This window comes from Seriola aureovittata, chromosome 6, assembly GCF_021018895.1.
Source record: "Seriola aureovittata isolate HTS-2021-v1 ecotype China chromosome 6, ASM2101889v1, whole genome shotgun sequence".
In the NCBI taxonomy this organism is placed as follows: Eukaryota; Metazoa; Chordata; class Actinopteri; order Carangiformes; family Carangidae; genus Seriola; species Seriola aureovittata.
In genome coordinates, this window is record NC_079369.1 from 15,628,892 (window position 1) to 15,646,675 (window position 17,784).

Below are 17,784 nucleotides of genomic sequence, written 5' to 3' on the forward strand. Positions count from 1 at the left end.
CTGTGAATAGTAAACAGCTTTGGCCGAAATGCTACTTTGCTCACTGGACACAGCATGGTGGAGCAGCTGTTGGGCCTGATAGGCCTGCCCTCATGGCCCAGCACTCAGAGTTAACTGTGCAGTTGCCCGACCACAAAGAACCCAGATGCGGCCCTGTCTGCTGGGCCCAATTGACTGGGAAGATGCGAGCGGCTGCTCACACCTTTCAAAAAGTCTGACTCTGCATCAGCTGGGTCTAACCACACTCGTTTATCCTTATACTACTTATTTGTCAAGCAGCAAATTCAGTGTGTGTAAGTGTGTGTGTGTGGTTGTGTGTGTGTGTATATATATATATATGTGTATATATATTTATATATATATATGTGTGTGTGTGTGTGTGAAAGGTTGGCACCAACCGCTGACTGGCGCTCAGTGGGTTCCCTCCGAAAGCCAGTTCAGGCAACGTCTGACAAGCGTGGGCATCGGTCACGCTAGACTGAATAATAATCTCCCTGGCTCCCCCCTCCTCTCCTTCTCCCTCCTGCCTCTTCGCTCTCTTCTATTTTCACACCACTACATTGTGTCTCTCTCAGGGTCTTGGCTTAGCTCCTGCTCTGACTGCCACAGAAGAAGGAGAAAATAGTAATAATACAAAACACAGAGCTTCGGCATATTCCGGAACCAAATTAGAATTTGAAATAAGATGCAAATCACCATCGGGTATTATTGCCCTGGTTACTGGTTAGACAACAAAGGAAGCACATTAACATGTAATTTCAACAACCCAGCCCCCTCACTCTGTCACCATCTTTGCCCCCCACCCCCTCCCGCTTGCAGAAGGGACACATGCAGGAAGGTGCGGATACAGAAACTGAGAGACATGGGTAAAAGAGAAAGAGAGAGAAGACAAATGGATGAAAAAAGGAAAGAGAGAATGACAGGAAGAGAGCGAGAGTCTGTGAGGAGAAAAATAAGCAGCAGGCTGAATTGGAAGGAGCGCTGTGATGTCTGTAGGGCGAGAAAAGCAAGACAGCTGAGCTTGCTGTTGAAGTCTGCTTTTGTCTCGGCTGCTCATTTTGAGGGTACCCAGAGTGAACGGCTTTTACTTACTGCATAAGACAATGGTATGATATCTTTTGTTTAGACTCCAGTTACAGTCCCAAAGTATGAATCATTTTACCACCAGGCATTGATACAATCTTTATCTACAGCGTATCCCTTTGCCTCCAGTGCAGGAAGACTAAACATCTTCACCAAGCCACATTGTAGTGTGGCTACATCTCTGCAGACATTATCAGGGATCTGTTTTCTCTTCATGCCTTTGTTCCTTTCCAGTATTTGCACCCTGCTGTGTGAGGAGTCCACGTGACTCAGTTTGTGTTTTCGTCTCTCTCAACAGAAAGCAGAGAAATGGTTCAGAGTCGGAGTACACAGAGAAACTGCAGCAGTACAGTAAGTCTCTTTGCTGAGATGACCCTCCTTGTTACATGGCTTTCCAACAGCAGCAGTCCTACACTTCAACTTAGCATCGACTGAGAATCCCCACGCGCTAAGGAATAGCTCACATAACATGAATCAGCTTCATCGATCTAGTGCAGTAATAAAATAGTCAAGAAGGATCTTGCTTTGATCTTTCCTTGGTTGACAAAAGAGCATTTTTTTCAGAGCATTAAACGATTGTTGGGTGTTTTGATTTTTTTTTGGCAGCATAGATTCACTTTCCTGTTCTTGCCACTGAATCCCCTATAGTAACGCCGGGAATGAAGGTCTACATTGACCCCTTCACCTACGAGGACCCCAACGAAGCAGTGCGCGAGTTTGCCAAGGAGATAGATGTCTCCTGCGTGAAGATCGAGGAGGTCATCGGCGCAGGTAACCCACCAAAGCTCCTGAGCTACAGGGGGAAGACTGCTAGTCACCTCCAGGCCATTCCGTTAGAGGACTTCACACCAAGCGGTACTTTCACTCAATTCATCGCTAGCCCTCTCCTTGCTCCCTCCCCTACCACACTCGTCACCTCTTAGGAACCCCTTTCCAGTCTTACAGATGTCTCAAGCACTGTCCTGTGTTCAAAAGCATTACTAGCTACAGTGTGTCTTTATCTCTTTTCAGTTAGCGAGACTGACAGTTCTAGCACCAGTATCTTATTTACCATACTGTGTATATTTAGAGTAGCTGTAATAGCCTGTTGTTTGGCAGATTATCATTTCACCTGTGACCTTAAAATGGAGCCCAATCCTGGAACGGGAAAGATGCTGTTTGAGAAAATTGATTTGATTTAAATAGGTATGACACAGCAGAAAAGTCGTTATGACTTGAAAATCTTCTTGAAACTACTGGAAGCAGATTCTGGACAATGCAAGACTACAGCCCCATACAGACAGGATTTATTTCTCTAGGGGAAAAATGTAATCCTGTCCGAGCGCATGTGTGTAATTCTTCTCTTATCTCATCCAGTATTAATTATAGCCTTTTGTTATTTGGCACACTTGTTGGCCATCCATTTTTTCCCCTTCCTTTATAGATAGACGCTCTGTGATTTAAGATGTAAGTCTGAATGAAGTTTCCCATTTCCAATTTTTGAACTTCAGCTGTCGCCCACTTTTGAGTTCTGTGGGTTGTAATGAAAGCATTTTATACAAACCCATTACTTGGTTACTGACATACAGTTATTATTGAACTCCCTAGTCTTGGGTTGTACAAAGCATGTTACTAAGAAGCATGGCTGATATTTATTTCCCTGCATCCCTCTGAAGATTTAATCCTGTCCAGATGGGGCAAAAGATATTAAAATATTTCTTGTTCAGGATTGGCTGTCTCCGACCCTGCCCACTTTTTAGTGTCTTGAGAACCTCTTTATTAAAGAGGGCTTCTATTGGATCACTATATATGACCCCTGTTCATACACTTACACTTCCTCCACTATGTGGTTGTGTCCCCCTCCATTAGAACCCCTCCCTAACATTTGATGTCGTAGATAGTAAAATATTTTTTTATGTATTTGATATATTTGATAGTAATAATCTCTGCTCAAAAGCTGCAGGACTGTGCCAAGTTTGAGTTTTCTTAGCATTGTATCTGAGCCAAAATGGAGGACGTTGTGATGGCAGAGATGGGACTCCCCTACTGCTGCTTCTGCTACTACCATTACTACTGCTACTACTACTACTACGACAACTCTTCTACTGCTGAGGCTACTACTTGAAACCCGTCGCTTCCCAGCATTCGCCTTTAAAGTGACGAACCCTCATCCCCTGTCTTCCCTGTCCCCCTACTTTCCTCTACCCCTTCCACAATCCATTCCTCCATTCCTCCACCCTCCCCCCTCCTGCTCCCCCCCCCCACTTCCCCCATTCTGTGACCTTTGCACCCGTGTCGACACATATCGCTCTCATTGCCTAATTTTTTCTTGCATTCTTGCACACGCTTGGTGTAGACTCTAAACGTAAAGCGTCCACGACCCCGAGAACCCCTAAGCTTCTGTCTCCACCTATCTCCTCCACCTGCGCCCATGTCTCCAGCCCCTTCGAAGCTTAGCACCACCCCCACCCCCCTGATCCTTGCCCCTTCCTCCTCTGTCCCCCTCAGCTCCTCTCACTCTATCAGCCTACTTTACCCATTTTTTTTTTCATATTTCAACATGCATTTTTTTCTTAATCAACTCTACATCTAAATCTCACATTCCATCATCATGCCTCACACTCACCATGCTGTTTCTTTTAATCCGTAGCTTAACAGCATAAAGTCACTGTATGCTCCATCCCTTGACACTGGCCTAGAGTCCTGGCTTCTCTTTGCAGTTCCCCCTGTCCCAACCCTCCCGCTACCCTTCCCTGGCTCCTTGGTTCTAACCAGTTAACTGTCCCCTCTCCCTCTTTCCCCCCACTCTCCTCCACTCTTCCGTCATGCCTCTCTCCCCTCCCTCTTTTTCTCTCTCTCCCTCCATCTCTCCTCTTCCTCTTTTGATGTTTCTCTGCCCGTCTCACCTGGGCTCGCGCAGGAGAGTTTGGCGAGGTGTGCCGCGGTCGCCTCAAGCTGCCCGGGCGCCGGGAGATCATCGTAGCCATCAAGACCCTCAAAGTGGGCTACACTGACCGCCAGAGGCGAGACTTCCTGTCCGAGGCCTCCATCATGGGCCAGTTCGACCACCCCAACATTATCCGACTGGAAGGTGTGGTCACCAAGAGTCGGCCAGTGATGATCGTGACCGAGTTCATGGAGAACGGGGCCCTGGACTCTTTCCTAAGGGTGAGAAAAATGAACACACACACACATTACACACAAGAAGAGCTCTAATATGACTTACTCCTTATAAAACATGGATCTGCGATTTTATCATTAATGCAACCCTATCCAGCAAATAAGCCCATCCAAATCTCCTTGATCGTACCGTTAGTTATCTCACTTTCTTTGGAGCCGTAAAAGCTCTGCTGCAGTGCCCACAATGGATATCTTACAAATGCTGCATCCAGGCAATTGGTGACATTTACAAAGAGCTCAGTCTCCAATGAATCTCTGCCTCAAAGTCACACCATACATTGTCTGCCAGAGAAAGGGGAGTGATACAAGGGGATATAGAGAGGAGAGGAATGGAGGATGGGTGGGTGGGTAGACAGGAGAGAGATGTCACAGAGCAAAAGTGATGGGAGATTAATTATGCAGGTAAGAGAACATATGCAAAGAAAGTAAGAGACACGTTGGACAAATAAAAGTAAAAGAGAGAAAAACATATATTCCTTTGAATGTGCAACCTTGATCTACAATCCAATTTATCCTTGTCATTCTCTCTCTTCCTTTGCCAGCTCAATGACGGGCAGTTCACAGTGATCCAGCTGGTTGGCATGCTGCGTGGCATCGCAGCAGGCATGAAGTACCTGTCAGACATGAACTACGTGCACAGAGATTTGGCTGCCCGCAACATCCTGGTCAACAGTAATCTAGTGTGTAAGGTGTCCGACTTCGGCCTATCTCGTTTCCTCGAGGACGACCCGACAGACCCCACCTACACCAGCTCGCTGGTGAGTCAGTGTGTGTACATACATGTGTATGTGTTTGTGTATATGTGTTCATGTTTGAAATCAATGTTTAAAGGTGCTACATGTAACATTTTAACATCAAATACATCACTGTTGCTTAAATTTTGGCCCCTTTCACAAAAGAATCCACAACATTGGCAAGTATTGCCATGTGTATTGAGTGTATTCAAAAAATGGATCTGTGTCAAGTCTGTTCCCACATGACATGACCATTCTGAGCAGAGAGGGAGATTTTTCTCTCCTCACTCTGGATGGCATGCAGGAGAGAAAAATAAGAACAGTTAAAACAATGGACTAAAAAAAATTAGATTGCAGCTTTTATGACATTTTGGAGTCATGAAAGTGTTTCCAAAGCGCAGCATTACGGACACTTTGGTTGCTTTGGTTAACTTTTCAACCTGGATGTGCTGCTGTGTGTTTCCAATGAAACTTTGGCAGATTTGCAAAATATGTTACAAGAACATTTGCTGACAAATTACTAGAGTGTCTGATATGAAATATTGATTCTGGCTCTTTTTCTGACATAACACAACATGTAAAAGTGGCAAAGCACGTCAAGGCTGATAGGATTTGAGATTCAGTACAACTGTGCTTCTCAAACACGAAAATGGATCTTTTATTCCTGTGCAACTCAGCTAAAGCCCGCTGAATACGTTACAGTGACAGATCACCAAACAAGTGATTAAGGGTGATTGAAAAGTCACTTCAAACATATAGATCCATTTTAGTAGCGAACAAAAAGCAAAAACACCCAGAGGATATGTCAGTAAGAATGACGGATGAGTTTGTGTGGTACTTACAAAAAAGGATTCTAAAAATGATGGCGATATATTGATGTTGAAAAATACAGTTTGTAGCACATTAAATATTCTTCATCACGTGTTTGTACACCTCATTTTCTCTAACTGTGTTACTAACCTTGTGTGTACGTGGTGTTTGGGGTTCTACAGCATGCGCCCATGTGTTGTGTATCAATGTTTCCCTCGGACTGTGTTTTTTCTCACCCTCTCTCTCCCTCTTGTATGTGTGTGACTCTGTGTTTGTGTTCCATCCCTCCAGTATTTCATGCTCACCTACTCATTCGCATATCCACAGGGAGGGAAAATCCCCATTCGCTGGACAGCTCCTGAGGCGATCGCCTACAGGAAGTTCACCTCAGCCAGTGATGTGTGGAGCTACGGCATCGTCATGTGGGAAGTGATGTCGTACGGCGAGCGGCCGTACTGGGACATGAGCAATCAAGATGTAAGCAAAGATGTGATACACATACTTAATTTCACCTATATGAATGTAGATGTTTATGATGTCTTTCTCACAAAGCTGTAATATTTTTCAGCCATTTTTTGTCCAAAAGTCATTCTCTCTCTACATATACACGTACAACTGCTCCTCACAGCTAATTTTTCTCTGGCCTTTATTTCTTCGTATCACGTAGGGTGATTTTTTTCTGTTTATCTCTCAGTCCTCTATCATTTCCCTCATTCATCCTCTTCTGTCCTCCCTCACTTGTTCTCTTCATCGACCCATCTCTCTCCTTGTGTAGTTCGTCCTCCCTCTACACCATACTTGGTGATTAGAAGTGATTGTGATTTCTCTCTCGTCCTTCCTCAGGTGATAAATGCCGTGGAGCAGGACTATCGACTTCCCCCACCCATGGACTGCCCCACAGCACTGCACCAGCTCATGTTGGACTGCTGGGTAAAAGAGAGAAACCTGCGGCCCAAATTCACCCAGATTGTGGCCACGCTGGATAAGCTTATCCGCAATGCTGCCAGCCTCAAGGTGGTCACCAACAGCACACAGTCCACTGGGTAAGTCAAAGCATGTTGCTCATATTAAGTTCAGAATCAGTATGGAAGCTGTGTCGAGCAAAGCTTTACAGCAAATGCCCTATGTTTTCGAGGTTCTTTGGAGCAGGTAATTGCAGAAATAGACTTTAACTTGTGATTCTGTTTTTCTTAGTGTCCCCGGTGGTCCTTGTTGAGTTTTATTAGGTGGATTAGTGATTTTCATAATGGGCAATCATGTCTAATTATGGTCATCGCATTATGGATATTAGTGCTGAATGTTTTGGAAAAATCTTCTCTGGTTGTCTTAAGTCATATTTTGAAGGAGCCCAGCTGGACTCTTATGATAGATTACAGCAAAAGGTCATTAGTTTATTGAGTGAAGTCACTTGACTTTTCAGCCGTGGGAGTACTAGCCAAGTCATTTCGTTTGCACCTGAGCCAGAGCGCCTGTGATAATGATTTCCACTGTGTAAATATTCCTTATCCGAGTTGATACAGTGTGCGTGAGTCACTCTGACTCAGCTGTAACAATCTCTTAACTCCTATAAAGTGCACATTTCTTCGCATACAACTCTCTGGTTCTCACAAATGCAGCCTGGGCCATTATGCAAATCCAAATTACCATCGCTCAATGCAGCCCTTAAAGCAACTCCCCTGCTGACTGGGAGCTCAATCAGTGATGTCACATCTACATTTAGCTGCACCACCTTCCTCTGCAACCTGTTTCTTGGAAAGAATTTGGAGGAGAGAAGGTGGCAGAGTTGGAGTGCAGAGGAGGGGGTGACCTACCTATCTGTCCCTGCATCAGGGTCTTTCTGTCTTGAGGGAGGGCCACAGACAATCCTTGGTTGGGCTCAGGGGGGAAACCAGGGTCTCGGTTGGCCACCGGAGTGACGTTCTTAGAAGATTAAGCTTGCGGTTAATTAGCTCGATTAAGGCGATGCAAAAAAGAGATGGGAGCGCCTTTTAATTAGCCACTAACGAGATTTTAAACGGGCCAGCGGAGAGGTGGCCTCCTGCCGACAAACCTAACAAGGGAGGAGTGAGAGATGATACTGTCGTCCTGGTCGGCATTGAAGGGTGGCTGGAGGTTAGCTGACACTGTCTGACATCAAAGTTCTTTAGTTGTGTGTACTGCATGTACTTGGCAGCGTACAGAGTGAAATGAGCATTGGTGACATCACAAGTCATTTCTGTGTTTATCTTTCTACTCTAACCCTGTGGTGAAACCGTGGCAGCCCCAGCAATCAAGCATGAATTTAGCCTTGGCCTTTAACTGTCTGAATAGCTAACGTACAATATTACCCAGCTTTCCTGCTGTGTTTCTGCTTGTGGCTAACATGTGGCTGGGAATGGTCTGGACCCTTTTGAAGCCAACTTTAGAAGGAGGGCTAACAATACTCCATTAAGAGAAGAGCCAGAGTCTGGCGTTAACGACGGCCTGAGGCCTTGGGCTCCGAAGCACAGGCCTTATTAAAAATCACTCCATCTACACCACTCAATGGAGCCTCTGTATCACTGTTATTAACTCCCCCTCCATGCCTTTTCTCTTTTCTCCCTCTTTCTCTCTCCATTCCTCTTTTAATTGTTAATGAATCTAATGCCATCAAAAAGGATGACAGGGATCAACAGAGCAGAGAGGAGGGGAGACAGTGGTGCTCATTCTCTTCGCCTGGTCCCTCATCTGTTTCTCCTCCTTCACCTCCCCCGTACCTCCCTCTCGCCCCCTCCATCTCCACCCTCCTCTCTTGTTCATCCGCTCCACTTTGCTCGGAGTTGTAGCAGCGCAGTTTTATTAAAACTCCCAAGGTGGCCTCTATCTGCAGCATTGATCAGCACAGTGGGTTAGCTTCTTCTTTAGAAAGGCCTTTTTTAGATTGTCAACAGGTGTGCAGGAACATGCAAAATACCCTCAAACACATTTTCAGGGATACACAAAGACACACAGACACACACACACACACACACACACACACACACACACACACTACTAAGTTATAGTTTCATATACACAAAGATGCACAGTCAAACACGCATGCAGGTTTGTGAGTCACTCCTTCCATGTATTGTCAGCATCCACAGGTTCATGAGTCAGTCCAAATATGCAACCACACACATCTGTGTTTACATTCCACAGATATTTCTCCCATCATGAGCCATTTTCCCAAAACTTCTTTCCACCTCTGTGGAATTATGTTGCATGCATCCTTTTGTCGAGGGAACCTGGTCAGAAAGAAACGCATCTTGAGGGAATGTATTTGAAATGCAGTAATTGTGTACTATACAGCGTATAGCTTATAGACCTAAGCTATGTTCGCACCGGCAGCCCAAATCTGATTTGAGCTGACCAGCTAAACCGCATGAAATCCAATCTTCCCAGATCATATTCAAACCACAGTTGTTGGTGGTTTGAAAGTGCAACTCCATACAACCACTCAGATTGGATTTCAAGTTTGTTTTTTCTGACTTGTCAGTCCCCTTGCAACACAGTGACATCTCAGAAGAACAGGAACCAACAAACAGGAAGAGTGCAACCCAGACATTTCTAGGGTTTCATGAGGCACATCTCCATACTGCCACATAAATGCATTCTTGACAAAAAAAAAAAAGAACAAATGCGCACTTGGTTACTATGACACCTGTTGTTGTAAAAATAGAAAACTATTATAGGTTCTTAATATAAATCTGATCTGGTTCCATGTAAATTACAATGTGTTATTCATGATTCAAGACCAGATTTGACATTTGCTCTACTAACACACACCAGCTCGCCTCACCAGCTGCAGCGCCAGCATCCACCCACCCACCCAAGCCTCCAGCCAGTCTCTCCACAGTCATAAAAGTACCCCGGCCCACGCCCTCACCCAACTCCTTACATGTGCACACATCTCCTTACATGTGGAGGAGAGGAGGGGAGAGGGGAGAGGAGAGGTGGAGAAATGGAGAGGTGGCGCTCAGCGGGGGGCGTTTGGGGGTGAGGTTGGCCGGTAGAGGCAGTAGAGTGACGACCTTAACCCTCTCTCTCTCTCTGTTTCTCTTTCTCCCTCCTCCCTCCCTCTCCCCCCCATGTAGGGTATCCCAGCCCTTGCTTGACCGCTGTGTGCCAGACTATACCACTTTCACCACTGTGGGGGACTGGCTGGACGCCATCAAGATGAGCCGCTACCGTGACAACTTCGTCAACGCCGGATTTGCTTCCTTTGACCTGGTGGCCCAGATGACAGCAGAGTGAGTGCAGAGAGGGAGAGAGAGAAAGAGAGGATCCAGCTAATCAGGCCTAAAGTGATTGACTGGGCTGAGTTTGAGAGTCAAATTAGTGTTAGACAGATTGACCTTGAGGGAATAAAAATAGTCTCATGGCTAAATTAAACATGATAAGATGTGAAAAGTGGGCTCTGAGTGGGCTCAGACATCAAATGAATACCAGATAAAAAGCATAAGAAAATAAAGCACATTTTACCATTCTGGTGCATTTAGCAGACAGTTCAGAAATGCATTTGTTGAACTAGATAAATCATTGCCTTGAAGACACAGAGTATCAGGCCTTTTACGGTAATGTGTTCCCAGCTATTATAGTGTATGAAGAATAGTAGTTTTAAAAATGAGCGTGAGTATGAACAAGATTTACAGGAACAAAATTTGCCAGGAGAGACGTGAGAGGGATTATGTAGGAATACGAAATGAGAAAACAAACTCTTCTATGCTTTTCCTGTGATTTGGTGTGTAATTGACCAATCAGGATAGGTTCACTGTAGAATAGGGATTTTGTAATTGGGGGGGGGGGGTTTAACTAGTAACAATCACCCGCTTCAAAAACAAAGCAGATCTGACACATAATCAACAAATGCATGGTTAAACAGTGGAGTACAGTCGTTCAGCGAGCACTTGTAGGTGCTTCTTTACTACGATCTCCAGTTGACCTTGACGACTCACCCGCCTCCTGCCGTGTTTACAAACAGGAAATGATGTAATGGAAGTCATGGAAATTGGAGGCCAGTGATGATCAAATAAATGAATTAAAATTATAATGATAAATAAATCATCCTCATTAGCTGCATAATAGGCAATGGAGGTGGGGGTAATTTGTTTCAATTTGGCCAGGCTGACAGGTGTGGTGTACTGTGGCTCTCTGTTGCCCTTAATGGCCAGTAATTCCTCTAATGGTGCCCATTTATTATCATTTCATCCTCCATCGCTGTGCTGATGGAGATGGCGAAATATGAAAAAAAAAAAAAAAAAAACACCATTTATTTGTGTGAAATTGCAGTGATTCACCCTTATTTGGCTTTGGAGAGGATGTGAGCGCACATGCACGTACTGTATGTGCGTCAGTGTGCTTGTTCATGTGTGGGTTTAGGTGCACAGTTTTGGACTCAAATGGATAGGGCCACAAAGTCAATGAGACAAGCAGAGTGTATGGTGTCTGCGTGTAATATTAGATTATCCACTGTTTGTGTGTGTGTGTGTGTGTATGTGTGTGTGTGTGTAACTGAACGGAGAGGACACAGACTGTGGCAGAGCCCCAACAGCCAGCTAATCGCTGTCCCAGACGCCGTCCGCTCTCTCCTCAGCTATCGACTAGGGAAATCAAACAAGCGAGCGGAAAAGAGAGGTTCTCGTGATATTATTGTGCAGTGTTAAACCAACATGACCATGATGATTAGATTATGCCGTTTGACTAATGACGGCCAAAGCAGGTGCGCTCTCCCCGGCCTCTTTAAGGGTGTAGTAATGTCAACTGTATGTCAACATTGTAATATTTTGCCACTGCCTGCTCAACCTTGGGTTAACGCCCTCTACTTTACAGATCACACTTGCGGTAGTTTGTGTGAGCCCTTGGCTAAAAGACTCATTAACATTTTCCATTCTTGTTTGCTGTAGTATTTTTAAGCATTGATTGAAGAATGTTGTGCAACAGTGGCCAACTTAAAGCTGATTTACCGACACACAGACCCATTCTAAGTATGAATGACAGGATTCTGGGTAATCTGGCTAATATATTGCAAAAAAAAAAAAAACCTCCGCTTCTGTGTTTCTTTAGCTAAGTGGCAGACTGGTGTGGACTCTGTGAAGTCTGCCAGCTGTCGAACAGTAGTTAAGTTTGCTCTTTAATCATTAACTATCACATTATGGCTTTGACTCCCCTCCGCTTTGCCCACCTGCCGGGCAACAGAAGTATGTCGCATTAAGACTAACATTCGCTGTAGCTGGATGAGTGTCCCCATTTTGTTGACATACCCTAAGGAAGCCATTTTACGGGTGATTGCCAAGGTGCTTGCCTGTCCTTGTTCCTACCTGGTAGAGTGTGTGTTTACTTGTGAAAAGTGAAATTTGCACTTCAACTTCTGACATGTGATGTTTGTCTACTTTAGTTATTTTTTTTAATAACAGAGCCACCTGTTCTTATTTTTCCTCTCCTTTCTTCTCACTCCACAGGGACTTGCTGCGGATAGGGGTGACGTTGGCTGGCCATCAGAAGAAGATTCTTGGTAGCATTCAGGACATGAGACTACAGATGAACCAAACACTTCCTGTTCAGGTGTGAGCGACGGGACACACAGACCGATGCAGTCGAAGGACAGCCAGACAGGAAAAGGGGGGAGGAACTGTGCCAGAGAGAGCCATTGGAAAACCCTAGCTGCCTGACCCATCTCTGCCACTTAGACGCTATGAAACTGGCTTGTGGTGCCTCTGAATATTTTTTTTTCTTTATTTCATTACCACTTCCATTTCCTGTTTCTGCTTTTTTTGTTATTCGTCATTGTTTCTTTTTCCATCCAATCAGAATTTGTGTGTTTTTGAAGGAGGAGAAAGAGTTAACCCCCTTATATCCCATGCGTGCCTCACCAGCTCTGGTGTGGGTTGACGTTTGCATGCATGTGTGTTTTAGTAAGGTTGGCCTTAGCCCTGTAACTGAAACGTCTGATCACTGATCCTCACGCAAGAGCCCTTCCCTTTGACCCCTCGGCCCAGCTCTGATGGACATAATATATAGTAAAAGTACGAACACCCTGGGTATAAAAAAAAAAAAAAGTGAACAAATGTTCACACACATAAAAAAAAAAAAAAAAAAACTAAACAAAAACAGAGGTGTTCTGGACCCACAGGAGATAGAGGACAATTCTTTCCCTGATAGAAGTTGTTTTACTGTGCACATGTGTTGTTCTCCATCTTCATATTGAAGGTGTGTTATCTAAAAGGGCACTTGCTGGAGACGGGTGAGGTGGTGGAGGAGGAAATATGACGGGCTGAGGTCAAAGGTTAAGAGCATGACATAGGTCAAGAAGGTCAAAGTAGTGCAGCCACATTTTTGGACATTTGTTTTGGCTGCTGAATCCTCAGGAGGTCACCAGATGACCTCTTCACTTTGACCTGAAATGACTTAGGATAGTTCCACAGCTTGGGATCACCTGCTCATCAAGTGTGTTTTTACACATAAAAATGTTTTATTTTTGTCTGTCCACACTACATTTTTTCTTTTTTCCCCTGTTTTTTTTTTTTTTTGGCTTTCTTACAAATTTTTTGGGAGATTTGAGGTTTAAAAATGGCCGGCCAATCCTGAGTAACCCCACTGGACACTTTATGTGATTAAGGGGAGACATGGACTGTGGCAACACTATAGAAAGACCACTTGGCCTTTTGTGTGCGTTTTTGTATGTATGTGTGTGTGTCTGTGTCTGTGTCTGTGTGTGTGTGTGTGTGTGTGTGTGTGTGTGTGTGTGTGTGTGTGTGTGTGTGTGTGTGTGTGTGTGTGTGATTCAGTGTACGTGATTCAGTGTGCGTGGATGTGTGGATGTGTCAGGTTGCACACAAGTATACTGTACAGTATGGCTTCCGCTATTTGCCACTGTGGAGAATTAACGCATGAACTGAACCGTGACAAGGAGCAAATATATCTGAAACAATTACGCTATATTCTGTGGACAACTGTTAAACATTCTTTTTTATTGAATCCAAAACAATGAACTTGGGACATACACACATATATATATAAAATTATATATATATGCATCATGCAGAAAATGAGAGAAACCATAACGGACACCTTACTTTCTACTTAACTATTATCTGGATTTAGAAATAATCAAAATTCTTGTTTTAATTTCTTGACATCCTGCCCTATGTATTTATTTGTACCTCGCCCGCCAAACCCCCCCACCCCCGCCCACCAACACTCAGATGGACTGTAGGCCATTTGGGACAGTGGACTTGGAACAATCAGAAGGAAGAGAAACTCCAAGAGGATTCACCTAATGAATTGATGACTATTAAACAAAAGAAATTGCATATAAATTGGATATTGTATTTTTGTTGTTGTTCTAAACAGCCTGTACATGTTTTGTAACAAAAATACGATAAATAACAAAAGAAAAATGGTGTTTTGACTAAATGGAAGTGTCGTTGTGAAATGATTCGGAGTGAAATGAACAGAAAGAAAAAGGAGGAAGAGACATGGGTGGGGGGGGGAGTCAGGACTGAGAGAGGAGGAGATAACCCCATGGTTAGAGAGCTGCTAACATGTTGCCCTTTTGCTCTCCATCCATCGTAGTGTTAGTGTCTGTGTAGGTGTGCTCAAGTTTGTGTGTGCCGCCTGAACTGGATGTTAATCTTCCCCCAATCCATCCTCAGTCTCAACATAAAGAGCATTTGTGAACCTGAGCTGTAACTAATTGTCTTCCAGGCACATTGTTTTCAATTCAAAACCCCCCGCAGACCACTATGATGTATCTCTGTGGTTTAATTGTACTTATTTGCCAACACCTCCAACAATAGGATCCTCCCAACCCATCTAATGTGGGACGGTTAAGAGTCATTAGGGGAAAGGTACAGAGATGATGCAGTCTACCTGCCAATCATTTCAATTGTCCCAGAGGCGACGCTCCGTCACAAGACCTGCAGTTTGCCCCTCTGCAACGAGATCTCATCAGAGAATCCAGTGCTGTCAGAAGAGAAACCTATTGGTCTTTGTCTGTCAGGTCGATTAATGCAGCAGCCAATCTGGCATTGCGGGCATACGAGCATGCAGCGAGCGTAGACATACGGTGAGCTGACCTATCATTATCTCTCTTCATTTCCTGTCTGGCCTGCAATCATCCTGTTTCAGGCTGCTTCATGATTAGTACAGTGCAGGATCAACAGCCCTGGCACGCAGACAGCCAAAATCTGCAGGCCACCCCCCCACCTCCCACCCACAGCCCCCTCCTCATCCTAAATGATAGCAGCTGCATCGAGGAGACCGTACTATTTGCGCTTGTGACAGAGGGGTGTTTGAAGGTAGCGGATTAAGGGATGGGGCTGCATCACTGGTGTGATCTTCCTGTCTCCAAATTGTTTGGGTTGGGTCCTGATCAATGCAAAATGTGACTATTATTAGCTTGGTGTGTAATGATAGCGTGATGTTGCAGTGTGTCTTGCCATATTACTTTTTTCAGCCACGCTTAAGACCCTTCAAAAGCCATGCAGAATATTATGCAAAACAGCAATGTGTTCCACATTTTCTATTGTTTCATCTTATTCCACGTACAGATGTTTTCACTGCCGCTAGTACACTCTTTAAAAGGCTTAGTAACCAATAACAGTTGTACTACACAATCGAAAAGTAGTTTTAACAGTTGTGTACTCACACTATACAGGAAATAAGTCCCAAAATTTTCAATTGTTTTCATCAGAGTGTCAGTTCTGATTTCTGATATGATGGCTCAGAATCAGCAGAGCCGGTACCATCAACAAGATACGCTACCATGATGATGAGAATGTGCTCAAAGTGCCTGTTAGATGAGCAAACATTTTATTTTATTTTTTTTATTTTTATTTTTTTGTCTTGATATCATTTCTGAGGAATTGTTTTGTTTTTCACAAAGCAAAACAGCATTTTGATTGAAGGAGAGTGATGGAGTGTACACATTTGGAGATGGCAGAAGAGCAGAATTAATGCAATCAGAAGCTCACTTTCACTCAACGTCTCTCAGGAATATACAACATCACTCCCTTTTCCTCCACTCAGCTCAATCATTCAATCAGCTAAGCCCCACTGTTGCAAACATGCATGTGGCACCAAACAAGACACAGTCAACAGGGTGGGGGTGGTTGGGGTGAGGTGTGGGGGCAGGAGGGGCGGGGGGCAGCACATCGGTGCTAAACACAATCAGATGGCAGACATACCCACTCATGAAAAATGGCAGTGCTTTGGAGTTTGCATGAAGTATTGATGAGGTGCACATGGTGTGCCGGGATCTGGAGTTGTGTTCACTGAAGTCAACCAGCCGTGAGAGATGAGCTCAACTGGCACTGTTGCACATCTTAAAATGATTAAACTGCCGACACATCAACTGCAAACAATTAATCATTAAGTGGATTTTTCACACATTCTTGGGAGTGTTTAATATTTAACATACACACAGAGGAAAAGCTCTCGCTCTCATGTGTTTTTTTTTTTTTTTATTTGTTCATCTTCCTGACTGCAAGTTGCTAAAACGAAGATGGACTGTTGTGTTTGTGTGTGTGTGTGTGTGTGTGTGTGTGTGTGTGTGTGTGTGTGTGTGTGTGTGTGTGTGTGTTTGGACTAAAACGATTGCCATTTTATACAAAAAACATTTTTTGATCAGCAGAGACTAGGCTTTGTCAGATGTGGTTATCTCTTTGTGTGCCAATAGAATTCAAACTATCCCAACATTCCTTCCATCTTTCTTTCCCCTATTTTACATCCTCAACAGATCATCAAACACACACACTCGCCCTCCCTCAGAGCCCTTTTACTTGCAACTTTCTAACTTTCTTTTCTTCAGTTGTCTGTTTTAAATAAATATACGCGGTTCTGTCCTTTCTTTTAGTCTTACAACAAGCTCACGGCAAATCTGTCTTGGTCACTTTTGAAAACTCCCTCTTCGTACAAGGAAGCGAGATGTTTCAGAGAGTACTGTACATGTGTAGTGATCGGAATAAAGCGCAGAGAAATGCAATTGTTAATTCCTCTTTGAAAAGCATTGAGATGTATTTAATGGTGCAGACATACACAGCAAATTACTAAAAATGATGATGCATTCTTGTAGAAATATTTTTAAAAGACCCTTTTGCAATTAAATTATTTAAGAAATGTGACCCGATCTCTTGACTGAGTCTTTGTGTTTCATTTTGAATTGATCCTTCATCCATGTGGATTTGAAGTAGATTGTTCCCTACATGTGGTACCGTGCCAACTCATAATCACACACATGTTATTCAGTCAAGCAATTGCCCAAGACAAACATTTAATTTCACTGCTTATCATCTATGGCCGTCTCTCATTCCTATAATCATTACCAGGACATCATGTTGTTTTTCAGCAGTTGGCACAGTAAAATATTTTTGTTGGTTAAGTGGCACCAAAGTCTCAATTCCGATAACTATCAGCTTTAGATAAACACACCACACTCCCAGGTGCAACTCGGTACATTTCTATTAATGTGCTCAGTGTACCTGTAGGTAGGGATTGTTCATTTTTTCATCCAAATCTCTGATTTAATGGGTTTTTTTTTGCTTCAGACAGGTTTAGGCTGCATTATTCCCTTTGCCTTGGAAAAGCCTGAGGACGTTTAGTGTAACACTGTCTGTAAAAATATATTTTTTTGTAATGCTGTATTTCATCTTTATAGCTACAGGCACCTGATGAATGGATATTGATCCTTGGGAGAAGTTACCCAGAGTTCATCTATTTCTAATGCTCCTTTCGTTGTTAAGTTTCTTGCCAATATTGGAGTTGTTACTGTGAGTTAAAGTCCACTATTCGAAAGTAGTTTGCCAAATTTAGCTGACTTAAATTAAAGATCTGTCAAGAGGAATACCAAAATAAAAAAAAAAATGCAGCGGCGTAATTACAAATCATATGTAGTTTTTCAAAAGTTACCATCACAACAGGGTCGATTTGCTCTCAGGCTTGCAAGTTTTCAAGACATGTTGTCACAATCAAATCAAAAAGTTTGCAATCCGCAGTAGAGTTA

The 17,784-nt window shown here is 43.7% G+C and overlaps 1 protein-coding gene across 13 annotated transcripts in view; it reads left to right on the top strand.

Annotated features, from left to right (window-relative positions):
• Positions 1–16,906, top strand: part of LOC130170394 (ephrin type-B receptor 3-like) — a 62,866-nt gene extending 45,960 nt beyond the window's left edge. For 2 of the 13 annotated variants that reach the window (XM_056377624.1, XM_056377625.1), the window contains exons 9-16: positions 1,382–1,434; positions 1,720–1,938; positions 3,983–4,230; positions 4,785–5,000; positions 6,078–6,263; positions 6,630–6,829; positions 9,881–10,036; positions 12,245–16,906. In XM_056377624.1, the coding sequence (XP_056233599.1) occupies positions 1,382–1,434; positions 1,720–1,938; positions 3,983–4,230; positions 4,785–5,000; positions 6,078–6,263; positions 6,630–6,829; positions 9,881–10,036; positions 12,245–12,353 (1,387 nt within the window). In that variant the 3' untranslated portion in view covers positions 12,354–16,906. The remainder of the gene's footprint in view (positions 1–1,381; positions 1,435–1,719; positions 1,939–3,982; positions 4,231–4,784; positions 5,001–6,077; positions 6,264–6,629; positions 6,830–9,880; positions 10,037–12,244) is intronic. The other 11 variants (XM_056377627.1, XM_056377628.1, XM_056377632.1 and 8 more) reach the window with 8 other exon arrangements.
• The last annotated feature ends 878 nt before the right edge of the window (positions 16,907–17,784 follow it).